The following is a 24,693-nucleotide window of genomic DNA, read 5'->3' on the forward strand; positions in this document are numbered from 1 at the left end:
TGTACCAGTCTCCTCTACATCTTTCCAGATCAGTACAGAGAAACTCCATTTTCATCCTTATTTTCACTTTTTGATGGTGCACAGTACATAGTATTTAACCACCCACCTCCTGGATACTTGAACTGTTTACAAATTTTTGTTATTATAAGCAATAGCCTTGCACATTTGCCTTTTTTATTTACTTCACATATGTACGTATATCCCCAGAAATGGGACCGTTGAAGGGTAGATGTGTTTGCAATTTTGAGAGGCACAATCAAATGGCTTTTTCTATAGGGTTCTAGCATCTGCACTCTGATAAGCAGTGGATGAGAGTGTGTTTCCCAGCTTTAACAAAATTGTGTACCGTGCTGTAAGTACTTTTGTTTGTATTTTCACCAATTTCAGATATACCTCATGTAAAATTCTCCTCTACAGTCACGCTTACCTCACCTTCCACTTCTCTCCCTTCCCACCTCATTGGAACCATCAGACTCCTGATCTCTTCCAATGTTTTCAGTTTCTTTTGGTTTCATATTCTTATTTTTCTCAGCCTGACCTCCATACACAATCATTTCTCCTATATTTTCAGTGGCTTAACTCCTTGGCTTTCTGATGCTCACTACACTGCCAATTCCCAGCCATTCTAGATCAAATCAAGATCAAATCACTTGTTCATTTCATGGCACTGGTTCCAGGCTTCTCAAAAAAAAAAAACAAAAACAAAAACAAAAAACACAGAAATCCTTTAAAATGGTTACATTATCAATTCGTAACTTCAAACTTTTCATGGCCCTTTAGTGCCAAAGAGTGATTCTTTACTAATCTTTAGCTGACTTTCCTTCTCCTTCTGCATGCAACTGTCTCCATTACAACTTCTGACCCCTCATCACCACAGTGTTCTTTCTACTTCACTCAGAATGTCAGAAGCTTACAAGGGCCAAGAAACTCCCTCTGATTCTTCAGGCTAGTCTGAACTGGGTTTCTGCCACTTGGAACAGTATTCATGTGATCATTAAACTAGAAAGTATATACATCACAATCGCTTAAAAATATTAAAAGCATACCTGCAGGACAGTGTGGTAGTTCTTCCTTGGGAATGCTAGTCATTCTCTGAAAATCATCATGACAAGCATTACAAAAATGTGTTGTTCCAAAACAGAAGAAAACAGCCACTGAACAGCAGTAGCGACATTTATATTCCAAAAAGTCTGTGCCATGTTTTGGACACATCTATAGCAAAAGAAAATAGACACAAGATTATAGCAAGTCTATTTCAATTATACTTAAGATAGTCATGTATATATAGCTCAGTACTTCATATTTTGTGAATACACATAACTCTCAAAACTGACTAAAAAACTGGTGATAGATACATGAAAAATATTAATGAATAAATGTGTGGCTTTGTCCAAAGGGTCTGGAGAAAGCCCCAAATTCTCATTTCAGATCTATCAGAACCAATCTGATTCAATAAATAAGACACTTAATTTCCTGGTGACTTGTTCCTGGTCAGCCAAACTGAATAGTTGATATTTCATTTATCTCTCAGTCTCACAGCTGTACTGTGAAGATTTCGAAGACTGGAGTGAGGTAAACCTAAAACTGTGGCTGCAGGTTTAAGAAAATGAACTAAGGAAATTTATTACTTGTTGAAATATGGTGACTATTGCATGGAGGACAAAATTATAAAATACAAATACCATCCAAGACAATAATATCTATGAATTAATTTGGAAAATTATACACTGCTGTATAAACATCAGAAAACACTGGGCAAAAAACCTGCTATCCTATTCTCACAATATTAGTTGTATTATTATTTTTGGAAAAAATAGAGGTTTAACATTTCTAAACTATCCTTTCTAATAAAATGTTCTGCCCACCTGAGCCCTGGACACATCAGAACAGGCACCACAAATGAGCTCTCTGGGATCATAATCATCCCCTTGTCCAGCCTCAGCATCACAACGAGCTTCGCCACCAAAATATGCCTACGGAGAGAACACAAATAGATTACAGCAGGAAAAAAGACAACCTTGCTATGGGACATACAGTATGAGCATAGTGAAAGTAAGATCAAAAGTCTTATAAAATACTATTATCTATTAAACACTCCCTTGCAATGCCAAGTAGATGCCTATTTGGCATCTACTTGGATGGTGTATGAAATAAATCTGCTTTAATTTTGGGGGTGCCTGGGTGGCTCAGTGGGTTAAAGCCTCTGCCTTCAGCTCAGGTCATGATCCCAAGGTCCTGGGATGGAGCCCTGCATAGGGGCCCTCTGCTCAGCAGGGAGCCTGTTTCCTCCTCTCTCTCAGCCTGCCTCTCTGCCTACTTGCGATCCTGTCAAATAAATAAATAAAATCTTAAAAAAAAAAACTGCTTTAATTTTGGAATAAACTCATGCTTACAGTAGGAAGTTCAAACACTGTACTGTCAAACCAAAATAAAGAGAGAATGTATAATATCCCAAATAAATACCAAGAATAAGATATTAAGTAATGATGAGAAACTGCTTTTTCAGAGCAAAGTTTGAGTAATTTTTCTCATTTTGAAGTATTAAATGTTTCCTTCTACTGGTTTGATAAATATGCTTAAGAAATTTCTGAATTTTGGGGTGCCTGGGTGGCTCACTGGGTTGAGCCTCTGCCTTTAGCTCAGGTCATGATCTCATGATCCTGGGATGGAGCCCCGCATAGGGCTCTCTGCTCAGCAGGGAGCCTGCTTCTCCCATTCCCACCTCTGCCTGCCTCTCTGTCTACTTGTGATCTCTGTCTGTTAAATAAATAAATAAAATCTTAAAAAAAAAAAAAGAAATTTCCAAATTTTAATACTGTAGTACAAAAAAATGCCTAAAATAAATATTAGTACACAATTAGAATCCTGGGGCTAATGGGACAGAAAAAAAATCAATTTTGATCATACAAAAATTTTTAAAAAGGAAAACAAAGGGGTGTCTGGCTGGCTTAGTCAGTATAGCACAGGACTCTTAATCTTGGGGTTTTGAGTTCAAGCCCCATGTTGGACATAGAGATTACTTAAAAAAAAAAAAAGGGAAGAGAAATTTGGTGATTCCTTAGAAGACTGCTCATACTTATAAAGCTACACTGGATAAAGAACTCAGCAGTATCCAATATACATACTTGATAAATGAAATGATGTCGGTGGATGGTTTATCTGTATTTGCTCTGGACACAAAATAAATGAGGCCAATTATAATTGGGGCAATCTGCATGGACATGTCCCACAGCCATGTCCATACTTGAGGATAAACAAGATGAGTCAATATAACTCTATTATCTGCACCAGAAAAACAGGTGAAAAGAAAGGCTCCATTGATAAAGAGGTTATAAATGGTTATCCACCAGCTAAATCTGGCCTCAGAAGTATTTCATTTGTACTGAGGTCTACTGTTTATTCCAGCTGTTTCTCTATTCCAGATTCCCTGCTTAGCTTCCTAGACATTGGACTGTCATCCCTGTGGTAATGAATTAACTATTAGTCTTGCCTTGAATGTATGTATATTTATCTGCCTTTCCACCTATTCAGCCTTCCATTCATTAGTTGTATTTTCTTTTTGTTACATTGGGAGACTATGCACGTTTCATTTACAGATTCCTTCAGTCATTTATTCATTCTCTGATTAACCTAAAGTCAAGTACTGGAGAAAGAGAAATGAAAAACACTGTCTTTGTTCTCACAGAACTTATCAAGTGATGCAGAGACAAGTGAATTAGTAATCATAATGCAAAATACGGAGTCCTACAAAGAAGGTATGCAAGAGATCAACATCGTGATAGCAGAGTGGAAGTGTGGGCACATTACAGAGGAGGTGAAACGGAAGTGTGATTAGACAGAGTTGGCTCTGCATACAAGCATGTCACTTTGGGTGGGTGTCAGGTCAGAGTAAAATGCAGGGGAGGAGTAGGGAAGAGCATTCCATGAAGAGGAATAGCTTATGCAATGGCACGAGTTTGGGGAATTATAGGTTGCTTGGTATTTTGTAGTACGGGGCACAAATGGTAGCATTTTGGGAAATGAGACTGTAGATGTGGACAGGTGCTATAGACGATCAGAAGCAGAAGAATGACACATCAGATCTGAGGTTGTGAGATATTCATTTACTAGCAGCGATAGGTGTAAAGGATGGAATGGAAGGGGTACGGGCTCCACACAACGGGCTGAGTAAGAAGGCTACTATAATTACCAAAGAAAATGATTAGGGTTATGGAAGATGTAACAGAAAAAAAGAACTCAGAGACAGAATTGACAAGACTATGTAAATAAAGATTGGAGAACGAGAGAGTGAAAGTTGGTGACCATAATACTCCTCATGTGGACTCCCAAGTTATGTGTGAGAAATTCAAATGTCTGGAAAGCAGTTAAATATTTTGAACTAAATCTCAAAAATTTTGGAAGGTCAGAATGGTACAGATGTTTGGCAAAGACGTGGATATACAGGAGCTCAGCAAAGGTAAGGAGGTATTATTAGGCATGAATACAGTGCTAAGAAACTAAATATGTAATGAGGAGGTGAATGAAAAGGAACCCTACAAAGGAGTTAAAAACAAACAACCAGAAGGGAAGGATATCATGAGTACTATCCTGGAAGCCAAGGAATTCTAATGAGAAAATGGTGAAAAGAGTCAGGTAGGAGGCGTTTATTTAAGAACCAACTGGATTTGCCTAGCAGGGGATTACTGAAGTCAAGCAGCTCGGGTAGAGCAATAGAGCATGCTTTGGAAATAGTCTGTAAAGGTAAAAAAAAAAAAAAAATCCCAAAACAAATTAAGTAAATAAAAATTCAACTTCAAATGTAATATCAAGCTTTCTGATTTTTAACTTCAGACTTAAGATATAAGAATCAGATATCATTATACAATTCAAGTCAGAATCTGAATCACATAAGTAACCTCCAGTTCTTAAAAATTCCTAGTATAATTTATAGCATACCTTTCTGCATTTGTAGCAGACATAATATGCATATCTGTTCATGGCATAGCCAGCTGGGTCATTATAAAATCTCACACCAGGAGTTGTGATAGCTTCACTCTTATGCAGACCTTCATATTCCAATCTCATTAAGGCTTTTCTTCTGACATCCTCATAGAGTTCTTTTATTGGATCAAGCAGGTCTTTTAATACTATATGATTTATTTTGTTCTGAAATTAAAAAAAATGAACATTCCTTAGCAGAATTATTTATCTATGAACCCAACAAATATTTAAGTGGGTACCTAAGAACTAATAAGCACTATGCCAGGAGATCACCAGAGAGTGAACGTTTTCTCAATAAAATGCCATTTAGAAATAAACCTGTAAAATCCTCATGAGCCTGTACTTTTCTAAGATCAGGGACAACAGGGGAAAATGGGACATAAAGCACAAAAATTCTGTTTCATTAGCTTCACATTTCCTGAGTCTGAAATTACCTCTGGTTGCCTTAGCTCTTCTGGGAATAAAAGGTTGCCTTGCTGCCACAGATAAGACATACTCCCTCTGTATGGTTCCTTGGGGCTGGGTAGACGCCAGGTGACAGCAATGAGGAGGTAGTATTTTCTATATCATGTTCATGTATCATTTCCTAAATGTGACCTTTCTTTGTGGTACCACATGAGAAGAGAGGGCAAATTACTACAATCTTATTGATTGTTCCTCCATCTAACTAAGCAACTAACTAACTGTGCTGTCTTTCTACGTTAAACCCTTTTATACCAGTCTGCACATCTGTTGGAAATAGGGAGAGTGCAACAGAACAAAAAGTAATGAAGAATGAATTGAGAAGGCATGGTCAATCACAATCTTAAACAAAAGTTTTGTGTTTTTTTTTTAAAAATTAATCATCACTGGCTTGCCAAAACAAGTGGTTACTTTGCTTACTATCTTTAAAGAGATGTGGCAAAATGTCAATAATTTTCTCCTTATTTTACCTAAGATTCTAAAAGAAACTTGTTTTTTCAGGCTTTATCTTAAATGATGATGAAAACCCAGACTTCATCTTTAATGGCAGGTGTCAGAGTCTACAAGCACCACAGGCTCATTCATTTTGGTAGTCATCCGTTGTCATGTTACACAATCTGAACTCTGAAGGTCTAAAAGTGGTGACAAACACCCTTTACTGCGTGATGTCTAAATGAATTTTCCGATATACTATGTTTAATTCCATTTAACCAGCTTTTAATTGACACTCACCATTTTGAAATACATTATAACAGATAGAGGGATCTTATAATATTCTCTGGCATCACCTGGATGAAAAGAGTAGAAACTGATGGGGGCTGGGAGCAAAAAGTAAACTGGGAAGGACACCAAGAGATGCGGAAGCATTTATTCTGAAAGATGAAGATAAAGATAAAAATAGATAGAAAGTAGATAATTTCTGATTCTCTCCATACCTTGCAAATGGGACAAGATATAAATCCAAATGTTATCCTTGGACCAAGCCATCTGTTTTCCAAAACTCGTCGGCAGCACTGTAAGTGGAATACATGACTGCAGTCCAGCTTAAATTAAAAAAAAAGAGAGGGGGATATAAGCAAATGTGATAATGATATACTACTGAATAACTGGAAGATTATTCAATGAAGGTGCTAGTTAAAGCAGATAAGAGAAAAATTAAGTTTAGGACAATGAAATTTCAGCCTATTTCTGTTACTCATGAAATATCATTAACTAGATCATTAACTAGGTCTTTAGCTTCTTCCAATTTATTACCACTTGCATATTAATGCCACCTTATAAAGAGTAAGTCAGGTTAGGGAGCAATTTAACATTATTCCCTTCTGTATCTCATAGAAGGAAGGAACTACTGATTTAAAGAGTTAAGATTTATTTTTGGAGAATATTCATTTACCTTGGAATCATAAGAACTGAAAATATAAACAAGTGGTCAAATTTAAAAAGACATATTTAGCAAACAGTTACGTCAATAATATCACTAATATTATAGATGTAGGCATACACATTATGTATGGAGAGGTGTGTACCACTATGTATACACCAATCACACAGTGCTACCATTCTGGGTTTTGGAAATTAAGAATAGTTACTAGATGATCTAATTGTTTTTTTCCTCCCTATGAACATTGTATACATTCTACTGATTATATAGGCTCGCACAAATGACAAAGTAAAGCTGAGCACATAAAATGGAAATAGAACATATAGGGACGGAATCTGCTCTTCAATACACTGGGAGGTACTAGGGGCACATTTTCCCCCAAGGATGTAAACAGTCCAGGGATCTGTTTATCTCACAGATATATTTCTATTTCCCATGTTAGATTCCAGGCACAACGAACGCTTTACAAGCTGAGACAACCTGAATAGCTGGTGCTGCCGAGAGCGCCTCGGTGAAGCAGATCATGCACATGTCATCGGCGTCCTGCTTCAGCGTGGTGGCGCTTTTGTCACAGCCGTGTAGACAGGGCAGACAGTGCTCTTCATTCTTGACACCTCCACATGGATGGCCACAGGGATGCGTCTTACTACAGGCTATCTTAGCATATTCCTATTAGAGATAAATTATAATGTCATAGAAAATATCAAAAAGGCACACACCTTGATAATTATATCCACTATATTAATGTTCTAAGATATTTCCCACAGGAAATACATATAAAGGCTATATAACAATAAAGTCATTTTTATTCTTTTTTTTCCAAAAAAGATTTTATTTCTATAAAAGAGAGTGAACGAGCACGAGAGAGCTCCCAGAAGCATGGGGAGCAGCAGGCAGAGAAGGCAGAGGGGAAGCAGACTCCCTGCTGAACAAGGAGCCCAACTTGGTGCTCGGATCCCAGGACCCTGGGATCATGACCTGAGCTGAAGGCAGATGCTTAACTGACTGAGCCACCCAGGCATCCCTCACTTTTTTGTTTTTAAGATTTTATTTATTTATTTGAGAGAGAGAGAGAAAGCAAGCAGCGGGGGGGGGGGGGGGGGCAAAGGGAGAGGAAGAAGCAGGCTCCCTGCTGAGCAAGGAGCCGGATGAGAGGCTCTATCCCACTGAGCCAAGGGCACTGAGCCACCCAAGTACCCTTATTTTTCTTCTTTAACTGAATATAACTTAAGGATTATTAGCAAATTTTTTTAGTGTGTAGTTTCTAAATTTTAATTTAAAATTTTTCAGTGTGGAATTTTTCTTTTAATGTGATTTAAAAAATTTCACTCACATAAAGGGAATGTTGATAAAAAGGGAAATACAATTTTAATCTACCTATATTTCTGGATATATAATCTCCCAATCACCACCTATCCCCTCACTAAAATGGGTATAAAAACATACAGGTATTTACCCTAAAGATACAAACGTAGTGATCCGAAGGGGCACGTGCACCTGAATGTTTATAGCAGCAATGTCTACAATAGCCAAACTATGGAAAGAACCTAGATGTCCATCAACAGATGAATGAATAAAGAAGATGTGGTATATATACACAATGGAATACTATGCAGCCATCAAAAGAAATGAAATTTTGCCATTTGTGACGACGTGGATGGAACTAGAGGGTATCATGCTTAGTTAAATAAGTCAATCGGAGAAAGACAACCATCATATGATCTCCCTGATATGAGGACATGGAGAGGCAACATGAGGGGTTCCGGGGATAGGAGAAGAATAATGAAACAAGATGGGATTGGGAGGGAGACAAACCATAAGTGACTCTTAATCTCACAAAAAAACTGGGGGTTGCTAGGGGGAGGTGGGGTTGGGAGAGGGGGAGGGGGGTTATGGACATTGGGGAGGGTATGTGCTATGGTGAGTGCTGTGAAGTGTGTAAACCTGGCGATTCACAGACCTGTACCCCTGGGGATAAAAATACATTATATGTTTATGAAAAAAATAATAAATAAAAAATTAAAACAAACAAACAAACAAACAAAAAACATACAGGTATCTTTCATTAGCTGGGCCCTATCCAAGTTCTTGCTAACTGACCTGAGGAAATGAAAATATCTGGAAGGCATGAAATATGTGTATGGATATTCAGGACTAGAGAACTCTCAAATATTGGAAGGTGATTATAGGGAAATAAGTGAATAAAGAGGTCAAGGAAATGCAGTCCATAGATTTTTACCTTTTTCTAGCACAAGAGCAAACATTAAATATTTATTATGGTGACAGCTGATAAACACACAATGTTTATTGGGGTTTGAGAAATTTATCTGATCCATTCTCTAGCTCTGATAAAGCATTTAGGTCTTGACCTCAGGATTATATTAATTTAGAAAACTGAAGTGATGCTGAGCTGAGCTCTAACTCTTATTTAACATGAAGTAAATACATCACAAGGGAATACATGCTATTCCTTACTGGGACAGCTTGACAATCTAAGCACATACTCACCTGGCAGTCTGCATCAGAACACACACTGCCAACAGCGGATAACTCTGTTCCACTCCTAGAACCACAGAAGCGGCATGCTTCTGAGCTACTTGTGGTTGGCTTGCCTAGGTTCAAGAAGAAAAAGAAAAATCCTCAAGAATAGGTTTTCTACATGTTCTAACACAACTAGTAGAAAAAACCTACAGGAAAATCAGGTTTGTATCAGTTTGCTATCACTAGGAAACCAGCCTGGCAGTTTTACAGTGGAAGGGTTGTAAGCTGTCCTAATTATAAGGTAACTAAACACAAAAAAAGGGAGAAGAAACTAAAGACCTATTAGAAGTCAAACACATAGCAGGTTGAGCAGATAAGGCAAATCTCAGCTCCAAAAGCATAGTTCTAGACAAAACAGAATAATAAAAGTTATGTAAGAATATACAGAAGAAAGATAAACCTTTAAGAATTTCTATAATAACAAAATTACAAGGCATAGAAGAAAACCTATTGTTAGAGAATATGAAAACTTGAAAAAAAGAATTCCCATCCAAGGAACTAGCACTGACAGAGCAATATGACAAGGAAATTCAATGTGTGAAACAGTCAAAGAAGGAACACAAGCCATAAAACAAGAACAGAACAACAGGAAAAAAGACAGGAAGATACGAATGCAGATCAAACTCATTTTAAAACACAGATACCAAAATTCTAAATATAACAGTAATAAATGGAATTCAGCAATATTTACAGGAAAAATAGATTTTTAAAAAGGATAGCTTAACTCATGAATACAAGCATGGTTCAACATTAGAACATTTATTAATGTAATATATAACCCTGATAGACTATAGAAGAAAAAAAAATCAGCCAGGAGGAAAAAAGGCCATGCTCTCGTAGCATGAAAAATTAATATGAGTAGAGTTATATTTGTTCAGATTTTTACTAACTCCAACATCACAAATTTGTGTCTGTCAGACTACAGAGGTGCTGAAAATTAAGAATCTGTAAGAGTCAATGTAACTTTAAGCTGAGAATCTCAACCAGATTTACTTTAGAAAACCATGTGTTTTGGAGATAAAATGACTTGCTCGAGGGCACATATCTAGTCAGTGACAAAGCAGAGCTCCTTACTTGAAATCTAATGCCTCTCTGCTATAGAACATTGTCCAGCACATGTAACAAGAGACAGTGATTAATGATACCATAGTTATCAGAATACATTCAAAATAATCCACATTAAGTAATTCACAGTAAGTAAAGAACATTAAGTAATTCAATTAAGTAATTCACAGTAAGTAAAGAACATCTAGTTAAATCCTAAGCAGCAGGCATGGTTCAATCCTAAATCCTCCGCTACCTGTGTGCTCTCGGAATTCCACCATTGCCTTCATTGTTTTAGAATCTGCTAGTGCCATCAACCAGAACAATTTGGTTCTACCACAACCTTCATGAAGGTCAACCTTGATAGCTTCTTCTTCTTCTTTGAAGACCTATTGTTTCATTAAACAAAAGGGAAAAATATTTTATTTTTCACTCTGAAGAAGGAAGTATAAAATTTAATTACTCAATAACAGTAATAGTTTTTATTTACTAAGCACTCTAAGAAGTTTTGGATATTTCCAGTCTTGTCCTGAATCTTGACAATGGCCCCATTTTTATAAATGTGGAAACTAAGTCTCAGGTTAGCCGACTGTCTTCATGTACACTGTGATAAATGAGGCGGCTAGGAACTCCACTGAGGCTCTGACTGCAAAGTCCCTTTCTTCACACCACAGCAAGCCGCCCTCCCACATTTATTTTAAAATTTACTGAATGTATCCTATGCTACAGATAGTGCTCTGCGCATACAGACGGAAGCCAGCACCTGTCTTTGATGAGTCTTGGTTCGCCGATGAAGATGAAGGAATCTGTCACAGTCAGTGCACAGATTTCCACATACGTTGCACAAGATGATGGCTGCAGTTTCTCCATCATCATGGTTGTCACACATAGGCTGAAACAAGGCATTTCCACATGTCATATTACATTTGCAAGAATGTCCCAGATGCTCATACAAATGGAATGTAATTTATTCACAACAATAACGTTACTGTTTTGCAAGTCTATTAGGAATTTAGAATCTGAACATTAAACAGAATTGTGGCAAGTGTACTCAAGTACAAAAGCCCCTAATTCAATAATTAACGTGCTGAACAGTTTCAATGATTAATAAAATAAGCAGGTATACTTTGATTAATGACTTAAGCAACTTTCTTTCCCCTATGTTCAAACATTCTGTATGCTAAATGAATAAATGATTCATTTTGAAACTTGAACATTAATGAGAAAATGTTGAAAGGCCTCTATAAAGTCTTCCCTCCCAGTGCGCCTAGGAATACCTATCAAACTACTTTAAGTACTGTGTATTTGTGAATAAATGATATGTCACGGTGCCTCACTTACTGCTCTTATTTCCTTCTTAACATAAGACTGATAGCTCTTTTATATAATTAAAGCCTCTAACACGCTATGAAGAGGGGACCCTAAGTGAAACAGACTTGTGAGATGACCATGGGCAATGTGCCACAATTTTCTGCTAATTGTGGGATTTGACTTGCAGGTTCTTTTTTTAAATTTTTAATTTTTTTAAAATGCTAAAAGAATTTTTAAAAATTCTTTATAAAGAAAAACAAGATACATTTTTATAAAACAATTCTGGTCTTACCATTTGTTTTTGCTGTCCATCCTTTCCCATCCATCTCCCCGAAGAGAGACGATCTACATGGTCCTGATCCAGCACGCACAGTGAAGCTAGAGCAAGCCAGAGCTGTTAAAAGGAAAGGTTGTTACAATACTGAATTTTCAGAAGACTTGTAAAGTACTGACTGCTTGACACCTTGTAATAGCTCAATAAATGCTAGCTGAATTTGAAAATACATGGATACCCACTGGCACTCAGGTACCAGGCACATGTGCTCACTGATGTATAGGCCATAGGCACAGTAGGCACTCAATATTTACTGACTGTTGCTAGATGAGCCATTCTGGTTTTTACCTGACATATAACATTATCCTTTACTGGTCTACTAAGGAAGCAATATATCAGTAAATGAATTAACATATTTAATATTCACTGTACCAATGCTTCTTGCAAATTTTCCCATCTAGTGTCATCTGCCCGAGGCACTATGTTCCAAGCAAGGTGGCACAATGACTTTAAGTTTACACAGTCCCCTGAGTGGGTGGGTACATATTAAATCCTTCTGGATAATAACAGCTCCTCAGAAGTCTCTGTATATCCCTAAATGGCTAGCCCTATCCTTGGTATACTTTGTCAGAAGTAAGTAAATGTCTAGCAAACTTTAGAAAATAGCCCTCAGAAACAGTTCAAAACTTTCTGGGGCTTAAAGGGTGAGCTTCAGTTTTTCATGGAAGGATATGTTTTTTCATTACTGAAAAACAGTTATTTAAGAACTGCATATGAGTGTCACCGGACATGAAGAGGAAGACAAAGAAAAATAGAAAAAGGAGAAACAGAAACATGAACTGTGCAAGGAGAAATGGGGGTGCAGAAGGAAAGCATGCATGTGCGTGGTGCTAGAACTCTGCTGTTTTAGGAATTGCTTCACAAGTCCACTCACCAGCAGCACAGCATCAAGCAGCTTTTCCTGCCCCAGAGAAAGACAATCTGTCTTCCTTTCCAGACTTCAGAAGATTAAATCAAGCAATTTCTGTCAGTGTTTACTTCTTCCTAATGCTGCCACACTGCCCTGCTTCAAGGAAACCCCTAATCTCTTTTGGATGTATACAGGACATGAAATTTGGTAAGTCAAAAGTGACTATAGATGTCTCACCTGAAGAATGCAATCCTACTTTCTAGCTAAGAGAGTCTGCCCCACCTTGTCCAGGGCTTTTTGCTTTTTAAAAAGTAAGGTCTGTAAATCCCATAGGTAGGCTCTGCTTTAGAATAATTAGGCCACACCAAACGAGTAAGGGAGGGCCTTGTCTTTGAAGGAGCTTCAGTCTATCTGAGCATAAGGGTGACACTAAGTTTATTGTGTGAGCTACAGTAAAGACATTACTAGAAAGACAACATAATGGAACTTAGCCTTTTCTAAGTTGATCCTTAGCCTCCCCCAAAATAACAAAAATGAAATAAAGAACACATAACAGTGAGTGTTTATAACCACTATACTTAATTCATAATTCAAAAAAGCCTTTCACACTTTTTCAGTAAATACAGTATTTGGTAAAAAATTGGATTAAGCTGATTTATTTATTTAAGTTTGTTCAAACTAATTACTGCAATGATAAAGACCACATAAAAAGGAACTCCTACCCTAGTTGTTGCAATACATCTCACTGGAGATCTAAATTCTTCCTCCATCTTGGTCAGGGCAATGATGGTTTCTGCAATGGCATTTTTTGTCACTCGGGACCATGCTTCAGACAGATGACCCTATTGAGAAAGAGAGAATAATAAGTAACCAGACATGTATAACAGTAATAGTAAATTCTCTTCTCTTAGATAAAACTCATCAAAAGGAAAGATTTGTTAGTTCAACTTTTAAAAAAAGATTTTACTTATGTATTTATTTGAGAGAGAGGGAAAAAGAGGGAGAGCCAGAGAGAGAGTGCATGAGTCGGGGGAAGAGCAGAGGGAGAGGGAGAAGAAGAAAGAAGACTCCCTGTTGAGTGAGGAGCCCGCTGTGGGGCTCAATCTCATGACCCTGAGATCATGACTTGAGCTGGAAATCAAGAGTTGGACGATCAACCGACTGAGCTACCACGTACCCCTGTGAGTGCAGCTTTAGATTCAAGGGCATACTTCTGAAATAAAAATCCTTCACAACTCTATGAAAAATTCAACTTCTAATCACTATTTTAATGATTGGAAAGTAAATAAAAAATCAGGTTCTCAGTACTCTTTTTCTATAGAGCTCAAGAGTATTTTCTCTTACGTTTAGATAAAAACATTAACAGAAGTATTGAAGTATCAGGGGCCTGGGTGGCTCAGTTAGTTAAGCCACTGCCTTGGGCTCAGGTCATGATCCCAGAGTCCGGGGATCGAGTCCTGCATCGAGTCCTATACTGGGCTCCAAGCTCTGCGGGGAGTCTGCTTCTCCCTCTGACCTTCTCCCCTCTCATGCTCTCTTTCACTTTCTCTCCCAAAATAAATAAATAAAATCTTAAAAAAAAATAGTACTAAAGTATCTATGCTCCAGAAATTCTGATTATGAAGATTTGTTATTGAACACAAAATTTAATATAGGTAAGTGAATTGCTTTTAGATGACTACTAGAACTGGAGAGCATAAGTGGGTTCAAATAAAAAGAAAAAAACCTCTTTTATTTATTTAAAAAACTTTATTTATTTATTTATTTGAGAGAGAGAGCAAGAGAGAACAAGCAGGGGGAGCATAAGGAGAGGGAGAAGCAGGCTCTCCACTGAGCAGAGAGCCTGACACAGGGCTTGATCCCAGGACCTTGAGATCATGACCGGAACCGAAGACAGACACTTAACTGACTGAGCCACCCAGGTGACCCTACAACTAATAACTTGGTTTTTGCTGAACATAAACACCTGACTATCATAGAATTTAGGAGTTCCTAAATATTTTTCCTTGGTATTTTCATCCAGTGAACATGCTGAGAAAGACTTATTGAAAAGTGAGAAAGTTCTCCATTTTTCCAATTGAGGAAATGTCTTTGCTGTTGGGAAAAGTGACAGAACTTCCTATATTCCCAGAATATCCTCTCTTGTCTCCCATCCATTTGCTATTGATCTCTTAAGAGGCAGTTCCACTTCCTCCTCCTCCAAGATGTTATGTCTGATCTCTCTCTCAGAAGCCCACATTCCACAGCATCTTGCCCTCATGAGCCTGAAAATATAATGGAGTTTGAGGAAACTAGCATTGTGGAGCAACCAATAAGAACCCAGTACTACTTTGAGAAGTAATTCCCTTTTATCCACACTCCCAGATCTCGCCGAAAAGAACATCTAACAACAATGACAGAGAATATTAATAAAGAAGAGTAAAAGGTTTTTAAACCAGGAGAACTAAAGAAAATGAGAAACTTTTGTTTTTCCTTTAGGGTTTTGATTTGTCAGGCTCAAAAAAAGTGTATTTCATTTTTTAAGTTAAGTCTTAGAAGACTAATATAACAATTCGCAAGTAAATTAACTGGAAAGCTTGAAACGAACAGTTTTCACAAAGGACAAATTAATCACTGACTGAAAAGACAGACAGCATGATAGTTAACCTACTGAACAGAGGCTTTAAGTAAAGCAAAATAACACCAATGTACTTCTGCTATTAAGGTAGCAGAATAAGCTCCTTTTAATCAGATTTTGACTGCACTTCAGTGACATAATGATCAGGAGGATGGGAACTCACTGCTGCCATATCCTTGATAAGTTTAATGATGATCTCTGAGATTTGGGTAGGAGTTGAGCCCTTCATCCACCAATGACTTTCACCTCGACGGACATAACTAGAAAGAAAAGTCAGCATTTGCAAACTACGCAGTGACAGTTACAGATAAATACGATGAAAACTGCTATATTTCAGCATGCATTTTAATTTTTTAAACGATCCAGACAACTAAAGAATTAAAAAAAAATTAATCAAAATATCACCCGTAAGATATTCAACTTCAACCCTGAGAGTAGCTATTCTGATACATGTTCCCTTTCACGTATTTGTTTGTATATTATTTTTGTAGTCTGCATCTTCTAGAACAGAGCTGTTCAAAGCATATTCACAGACCACAAACTATTTGTTACCAATCCACACAGACAGAGATATTAAGAGCTTGCACCAGAATATGTCAACTACATCACTGAGTATAGTACTCTTTATTTCAGCTGACTTTTTTTTCTTTTGTAAGACTATCTAGATGAAGAAAACAACACACTGATTTATATTTTGGTATTACTTAATATCATGGACTGGCTCTTTGACTAGACTGTTCCGGATGTCTAATCTTCTGCTGTTATACACAATTCTGTATCAAACTTCCTTGCATATATTTTTGTGCACATGTATAAATATCTAGGAATAGAACTGGTAGGTCAAAGGATAGGCATATTTTAAATACAGTGATATGTTATTAAACTGACATCCAAAAAGGCTGTAGTAATCTACATTAGATGCCATAAAAAAATGCCTATCTCTTCATAATGCTGCCAAGACAAAGATATTGTCCTACTGTTTTAATCTACATATCTCTGATTCCCAGTTAAGTGTCTTTTCCTTTGTCTACTGGCATTTGCAATTTTTCTTCTTGGAACTAACTCTCTTGTCATATATTTTTCTATCAGTTGTTTGTCTTTCTCATTAATTTGTAGTCATTTTAAAAATATTATGACTAATAATTTATTCTCTACTATGTAGGTGTTAAATATTTTCAGGTCAGTTTATATTTTAAAAACATTTTCATATAATTATCCTTCAATTTTATGTAGCCAAATCTGAGAATTTTTCCTCTGTGACATTTGTATTCTGTGTTTTAAGGAGGTCTTCCTGGATTGAAGATTACAAAAATATTCTTCTTTAATTTGTCCTAGTAGATTTTTAAAGGAAATATACATAAAGCTTTAATTGATCTCAAGTTTACTTTTGTATATGGTGTGAGATAGAGGCCTACAATATTTTTCTACATGAGAAGTATTCCAACATTACATTCAACATACCAATATACTTTCCCCATTAATTTGAAACTACACCTTGGTTATATACAGCATTCTCTTTTATACATGCATTAGTTGTTTATGCTTCTATTTGGTAAACAAGCAAACAAGGTGGAATTTGAAATCCTGTTTTAATTCTCCAAATAGGATTTACTATTTTACTACTAAAACAGATGCAATGACCAACCTGGAATTGAAAATCATTGGAAGAGTAACTGTGGTAACACCTTTGCCCACAGAGGTACCAGCTGTTCCTGTGATGGTAGTTCCTTTGGCTTTTAGCTGTACTGTGAGTGCTTTGGCAATGCATCCCAGAAACATGTCCAAGATACCTAGTTTATTCCAATCTCCTTTTTCTGTTGAGTGAATGATATCACTGATATCTGCTGGGGGAAGGGATTTTACTCCTATGATGCTGGCCAGACGATTAGGGGTCACCTCAGGCAACACTCGTCTTAGTAAGGAGGTTACCTGATAAGAAAAATAAAAGGAAAGAATTCGTCTTAAAGATTGTTGTTCTAAAGTTCTCATTTTTTTAAATGAGCCTAGCGGTTGTTCCAGGACTCCAAAGGCTTTCAGAAGGACAAAAATGTGATTTAAACACTATTTTAATTTCTGAAGTGGTAATTACCCCTCCAGGGCAGCAAGAAAAAAACATGTCTTTATTTGGTCAGGAATAAAGAAACATTACACATCCCATGGTCACAAGACAATTAGTAGACAGGATATTCTTTATCGCAACAGCATAGTAGTAAAATAGAACAGATTTTGTTCTTCCGTATTCTCATTACAATGAGTCAAAAACAAAAAGCATGGAGTTAAAATGTAATCCAAAAACAAAGTAACAAAAAATAAAGATCAACAGTTAAGATCCTAAGGTGATTCTCTTTGATAATGTAATTTTTAAGTGTTTTGAGGAACAAGTAAGAAAAAAGGTAGGTGGAATGACCAGTCACCTGTCTCTGGACTCGAGGAGAGGCCGTATGGAGCAGTGAAAAGAGATCCTGGAGCAGAGTTAGCTGCTGAGCCAGATATTGGCGGCCCACGTTAGAGCCACTCAGGGCTAAGACCATAGAAAGCAGCTCAAAGCAGTAAGCATCAGAGGAGGCATCTTCATCATTGGGCTGAGAATTGGCATTTTCTTTGCTTGATATAGCATGTTCCCATTCTTCGCGAACTCTGGTGGCTTCCATGCGAATAGCCTGGACGATGTGAGCACACACCTATTTAAAGACAACATAAAGGATATGTAAAAACATACTTACAAATCTGATGTATTACTTCTAGTAAAAAAAAAAGAAAGACAAGAATATTAGTTGATGGTCAATTTAATTCTTTCTCCCCATAAGTTCTCCATCATACCATTTTAATTCATCTTATAAACAATTAAGAAAATCTAGCAGAACCATAATAAAAATCTTAATATTTGAAACAACTACTATGTAGAAACTATTTACATACAAGTTGCCGATACCCTTGCCTGTGGTTTAAGACATCAAACAAAAGCAAATTACCATAATTTATCACTTCAAGCCATATTTTCCTTCCATATATCATTAGCATTTCTATTCATAATGTGTTTTATAATTGATGGCATTCATAACATAACTGGAAGCAAATTTTCTTTTTTTAGTGATACATGAAATACAGTGCATTTTATAACTGGTAGAATCTAAGATTCAATGATACATTGTTAAAAAGACAAAGCACAAATAAATTTATTTATTTAAATAAGATTTAACATGATGAAAGTTAAAATAATGGGCTAATTTAAAACCAGTGTTTTATTTGACTTCTGAAGGGCTGATTATTATGTAATGTAGGTACTCCATTATATGAACAATCTAGCACTACTCCACCTCTTTATAATTAAAAATATTAGCACTGATTTAGTTAACACTATAATCGCTCAGGAAAAAAAAGTCAACTGACACAAAAAACAGTGGGAAAAGGAACACAGAAAATGCAAATGAACTTTGATATAGCTAGATGAAACAATCTACCTGAAAATGAGAAATTACAAATAGTAGTAAGGTAAGAAAGTTAACATTAATAACAAAATCTTTAAAGTGATGCAGGTATGCCTATATACTCCTTCGTCTCTAGAAAAAGGCAGATACAGTCTACAGGACCTATAAAAGAGTCAGCATAAAAATGCCTCCATAAATTTTGGACAATACTTTAGACCTTAGAAACAAAAACTGATGAAGATAATGAAATGACTATTTACCAACCTGTTTTTGTAAATTAGTCAGCTTACTCCTGCTGAATATGATTCCAACCATATGTTCTTTCAGGTCAGCATCTGATGTTGCCTTTACACACAAAAAGAGAAGAAAAAAAACCCACCAGGCTCTTTGAATAAAATTTGTATATTTGATCTTAAAGTATCTTGAGAATTAACTATGCAGGTATTTTTTTATAAGATGAATTTATTTTATTATTTTTTAAAGATTTTATTTATTTGACAGACAGAGATCACAAGTAGGGAGAGAGACAGGCAGAGAGAGAGAGAGAGAGAGAGAGAGAGAGAGAGAGAGAGAGGAGGAAGCAGGCTCCCCGCCAAGTAGAGAGCCCGATATGGGGCTCGATCCCAGGACCCTGAGATCATGACCTGAGCGAAAGGCAGAGGCTTTAATCCACTGAGCCACCCAGGCGCCCCTAAGATGAATTTATTTTAAATTGAGGTCTGTAACACTAAGACAAAGGATAAGGTTTGAAGAAACCACTATTGGCTAATGTTGACTATAAAAAAAAAAAAAGAAAAATTTCTGAATTTAAGAAATCCAGAGAAGCATACCACCTTTTCATGAACTTCTTTAATCTGTCAATTTGATTCACTTTAATTACATCTATTTCTAAATTGTAAGGATCCTACATTTAGTTTTTAGAACAACTCAGAAAATGATATTTGATTAAAAGGGAAATATCCTAACAGAACTCTATGATAATGGTATTCTTAGAGTAGGCTAATCTACTGCTAACAGGAGTCAAAGAAACATATCATAAGAAGAGAAATAAAGACTGACATTTTATAGTGCTTATTATGTGAATGGTACTCTCCTAAGGTTCAGATACCCAGCCATATAGTTATCACACACACACATCCTCTTATTTAATCTTCACAACAAGCCCATAAGGTAAATATGATGTTTGTTTTTACAGGTAAGGAAAGTAACGAAAAGCTTCTCTTCTAAGAATAAAAAATGACTCTCAGTTTCACTTTCCTTAGGCTAGAGAAAGCTACAAGAGCATGCAATGGCAACCTTAATGAAAAAGAGCTGATCATCTACAAAACCATATAATTTTGGTGCCTATCAGACAGATGAAGTTTGCAATGAGGTAAACTAAAACCCAAATAGATAAGTACATACACAGGTGGACACTTCGAAACTTTCTTTGCACTTGAAAGAATAAGTAAATGAAAAAACGATAATCAGTAAAGCTCCTGAAGACTTGAACAAAACTATCAACCAAACTGAACTGATAATTATAGAGCCTCCTCATAAAACAAAAACAGAGTTAGAGTTCTTTTCAAGGGCATGTGGATATTCGCTAAAGTAAGTGAGTCAGAATTCAAATCTTAACAATTTTAAAAGACCTGAAATTATACAAAGTATATTCTTTGACTTCAGTGAATTATACTAGAAATTAGTAATAGAAAGCTAAAATAGAAAAATCCCCAAATATTTAGAAACTAAACAAGAAACTTCTAAATTATCCAGGGGTCAAAGAAGAAATCAAAATGGAAATAAAAAAATATTCTGAACTAATGAAAAGAGAAAGAACATATAACCAACACACCAAAATTTGTAACACTTGCCTAAAGCAGTGCTAAAAAGAAAACCATACCAGTACTTATATAAAAAGATCTCAAGTCTTTGAAACTAGAAAAAGAACAAATCAAACACAAAGCAGATGGGAAGAAGTAATAAAAGAAGATACACCACTACAGATTCTATTGATATTAAAAGGATAATAAGGGTATATTATTAACAACTTACATCAAACAATTTAGCAACTTAGATGAAATGAGAAAATACTTGAAGCACAAAACTATCCAAGTTCAGTCAAGAAGAACAGATAACTGCATTAGCCTTGTATCTGTTAAAGAAAGCACACTGGTAGAATAATTCTCTTGCTATTTGAAATGCTAGCTAGATTATACATTAACAAATGAATTCTTTTTACACAGTTACTTTATCTTCTTATTTTAAAAGTTCTTTCAGAATTTTCTTAAATAGCTTTGAGATATACAATGGAGTATTACTCAGCCATCAGAAAGGATGAATACCCACCATTTGCACTGACATAGATGGAACTCGAGGGGATTATGCTAAGTGAAATAAGTTAGGCAGAGAAAGACAATCATCATATGGTTTCACTTACATGTGGAACGTAAGGAATAGCACGGAGAACATTAGAAGGAAGGGAAAAATGAAGAGGGGGAAATCAGAGGGGGGAGACGAACCAGGAGAGACTATGGACTCCAGGAAACAAACTGAAGGTTTCAGAGCAGAGAGGGGTGGAGGGACGGGTTAGTCCCCTCATGGGTATTAAGGAGGGCACGTTTACATGGAGAACTGGGAGTTATATGCAAACAATGAATCATGGAACGCTGCATCAAAAACGAATGATGTGGGGTGCCTGTGGGCAGTAGTTGAGTGTCTGCCTTTGGCTCGGTCATGATCCCAGGGTCCTGGGATCAAGCCCCCCATCAGGCTCCCTGCTCAGCGGGAAGCCTGCTTCTCCCTCTCCCAGTCCCCCAGCTTGTATTCCCTCTCTCACTTGCTCTCCCTGTCAAATAAATAAAATCTTAAAAAAACAAAACAAAACAATAAACTAATGATGTACCATATGGTGACCAACATAATTAAAAAAATAGCTTTGAGATATAGTTAACATACTATTCACTCATTTAAAATATACAATTCAATGGTTTACAGTATATTCAAATATATGTGCAACTACCACCACAGTTAATTTTAGAGCATTTTCATTACTCCAAAAAAGAAACACTATACCTTTTAGTTATCACTCCGCTAGTTCATTAGCTTCCCTTTATTAAAGAAAAATACACTGACATATCTACTAACATATAGCAATATATGGATTATCTTAATGCATAAAAAGAAAAATATTTAAGAATATCCATTTGAGGGGCACCAGGGTGGCTCAGTCATTAAGTGTCTGCCTTCGGCTCAGGTCGTGATCCCAGGGTCCTGGGATTGAGCCCCATATTGGGCTCTCTGCTCCACAGGAAGCCTGCTTCTCCCTCTCCCACTCCCTCTGCTTGTGTTCCCTCTCTCTGTCAACAGGTATTCAAAAGAATACCTATTTGATAAAAGCTCTCAGAAAACTAGGAATAGAAAGAAACATCTTCAATCTGACTAGCGCATTTACAAATCTACAGCGATCATCACACTTATGGTGAAAGACTGAACGTTTCTTATTAAGATCCAGAAAAGGCAAAGATGTCTGATGTCACCACTTGGTATTGAAGGTCTTAGCTATTACACTAACACAAGAAAAAAAATTTAAGGCATATGGGCTGGGAAGGAAGTAAAACCAACTTTCTTTGTAGACAACATGATTATCTATGAAGAAAATCCTAAAAAATCTACAAAAAAACCCTTCTAGAACTAATAAGTGAATTTAAGAAGATCACAATTATATTTTTACATACTAGAAATGAACTGAAAAGTGAAATAAAAAATACCATTTGCATAGCATCAAAAACAATTATTATTTACAGATTATTGTTATTATTAATATATTTAGGGATCAAGATGGGTACAAGACCTGTACAATGAACTACAAAACACTGCTGACAAAAATTCAAGAAGATTTAGATAAATGGAGAAATATATCATGTTCACAGATAGGAACACTCAATATTACTAAGATGTCAATTCTCCCCAAATCACTTAGCAATTTGGTACAGTTACAATCAATATTTCAGGTTTTTTTTTTTTTTTTAAGAAGAGGAAAAGACAAACTGGTTCTAAGCTTTATATGAAAATATAAAGGGCCTAGAATAGTCAAAATAACTTAAAAAAGAACCAGGTTGGAATCTGATCTCATGATTTCCGTAAGCTGCAGTAATCAAGACACTCTGATGTTGGTGTAAGAATATACATACAGATCAATGGAAAGAGTGCAGAATAAGAAACAAACCTACATATTTATGGTGAATTTATTATTGATAAAGGACAGCTTTTTTTCAACAAATGGTGGTGGAACAACTGGCCATCTACACGCAAAAATAAATGAAATTTTGGGGCACTTGGGTGGCTCAGTAGGTTAAACATCTGCCTTTGGCTCAGGTCATGATCTCAAGGGTTCTGAGACAGAGCCCTGCACTGGGCTACCTGCTCAGCAGGGGGTCTGCTTCTCCCTCTGCCCTTCATCCTACTCGTGCTTTCTCTCTTTAATAAATAAAATCTAAAAAAAAATCCACCATCCCAATAGAATAAAAAGATTAAAAAAAATGAATAAATGAAACTCAACTCGGACCTCACACTATAAAGAAAAATTAACTTAAAATGTATATGGCTATAAACAAAAGAATTAAAACTCTATTGCTTTTAGAAGAAATAAAATCGTTGTGACATTAAATTTTAGGTAAGATAAAAAAATCACAAGTCATTTGGAAAAAAACAGACTGAATTATACTTCATCAAGATCAAAAACTCTATTCCCAAAAAACAAACAAAAACCCCAAAAAACTTCTGTCCCTGAAAGATAAACCACAGAGTAGGAGAAAATATCTGAAAACACATATTGGCTAAGGAGTCTTTATCTTCAATACATATATAAAAAAAAATCTTACAACCTAATATTAAAAAAAAAATAGGGGTAAAAATTTGAACAGATACCTCACTAAATAAAGTGATGGCAAATAAGCACATGAAAATTTTCTCAACATTACTAATCATCAGAGAAATCCATATTAAAACCACAATGAGATACTGCTACATACCTACTACAATGGCCAACATTAAAAAGAGTGACAATCCTAAGTGCTGTTGAGAGAATGTGGAGCAACTGGAAATCTCATACACTGCTGGTAAAAATGCAAATTGGTTCAATCACTTTGGAAAGAGTTCAGCAGTTTCTTATAAAGTTAGACATACACTTACCATACAACCCAGCACTTCTACTCACAGGTATTTATCCAAGAAAAATGAAAACATACCCATACAAAAACCAGCTTTATTTATTAATAGCCAACAAAGAAACAACATAAATACCCATCAAAAGGTCAAAGAATAAACAAATTATGGTAAATCCATATAATGGAACACTTCTCAGCAACCAAAAGAAACAACTACTGATAGGTGTTCCTACATGGATGAATCTCAACATTATTATACCAAAAGAAAGAAACCATAAGAAAAGGTTACATTCTATCTGGTTCCATTTATATGACATCTGGGGAAAGGCAACACTCTAGGAGTAGAAAATAGTTCAGTGGTTGCCAGGCTCTAGGCATGAGGTGAGAGGACTGACTGCAAAGCACCCAGAGGGACATTTTAGGAGTGATGATTTTACTACTGTATATATTGGTCAAAATTCATCAAACAATACAGTTTAAAAGGATGAATTTTTTCCTTATCTAAATTCTACTTCAAAAACCTCATGTAAAAAATGATTCTCTTAATAATTATGCTATTTCATGGGCATCTTACCACTAACATAAACTTTCCCAGTCA

General features: G+C 36.1%; 1 protein-coding gene across 6 annotated transcripts in view; it reads right to left on the minus strand.

Moving 5' to 3' along the window:
* Positions 1–24,693, minus strand: part of MYCBP2 (MYC binding protein 2) — a 275,059-nt gene that overhangs the window by 4,681 nt on the left and 245,685 nt on the right. For all 6 annotated transcript variants that reach the window (XM_046028200.1, XM_046028199.1, XM_046028201.1 and 3 more), the window contains 14 exons: positions 19,213–19,293; positions 17,935–18,201; positions 17,166–17,449; positions 15,684–15,780; positions 13,626–13,745; positions 12,012–12,113; positions 11,172–11,300; positions 10,665–10,797; positions 9,332–9,435; positions 7,304–7,492; positions 6,378–6,485; positions 4,936–5,145; positions 1,866–1,973; positions 1,047–1,212 (listed from right to left, as the gene is read on the minus strand). In XM_046028200.1, the coding sequence (XP_045884156.1) occupies positions 1,047–1,212; positions 1,866–1,973; positions 4,936–5,145; positions 6,378–6,485; positions 7,304–7,492; positions 9,332–9,435; positions 10,665–10,797; positions 11,172–11,300; positions 12,012–12,113; positions 13,626–13,745; positions 15,684–15,780; positions 17,166–17,449; positions 17,935–18,201; positions 19,213–19,293 (2,098 nt within the window). The remainder of the gene's footprint in view (positions 1–1,046; positions 1,213–1,865; positions 1,974–4,935; positions 5,146–6,377; positions 6,486–7,303; positions 7,493–9,331; positions 9,436–10,664; positions 10,798–11,171; positions 11,301–12,011; positions 12,114–13,625; positions 13,746–15,683; positions 15,781–17,165; positions 17,450–17,934; positions 18,202–19,212; positions 19,294–24,693) is intronic.

Source organism: Meles meles, chromosome 14 (genome assembly GCF_922984935.1).
Source record: "Meles meles chromosome 14, mMelMel3.1 paternal haplotype, whole genome shotgun sequence".
Classification (NCBI taxonomy): domain Eukaryota; kingdom Metazoa; phylum Chordata; class Mammalia; order Carnivora; family Mustelidae; genus Meles; species Meles meles.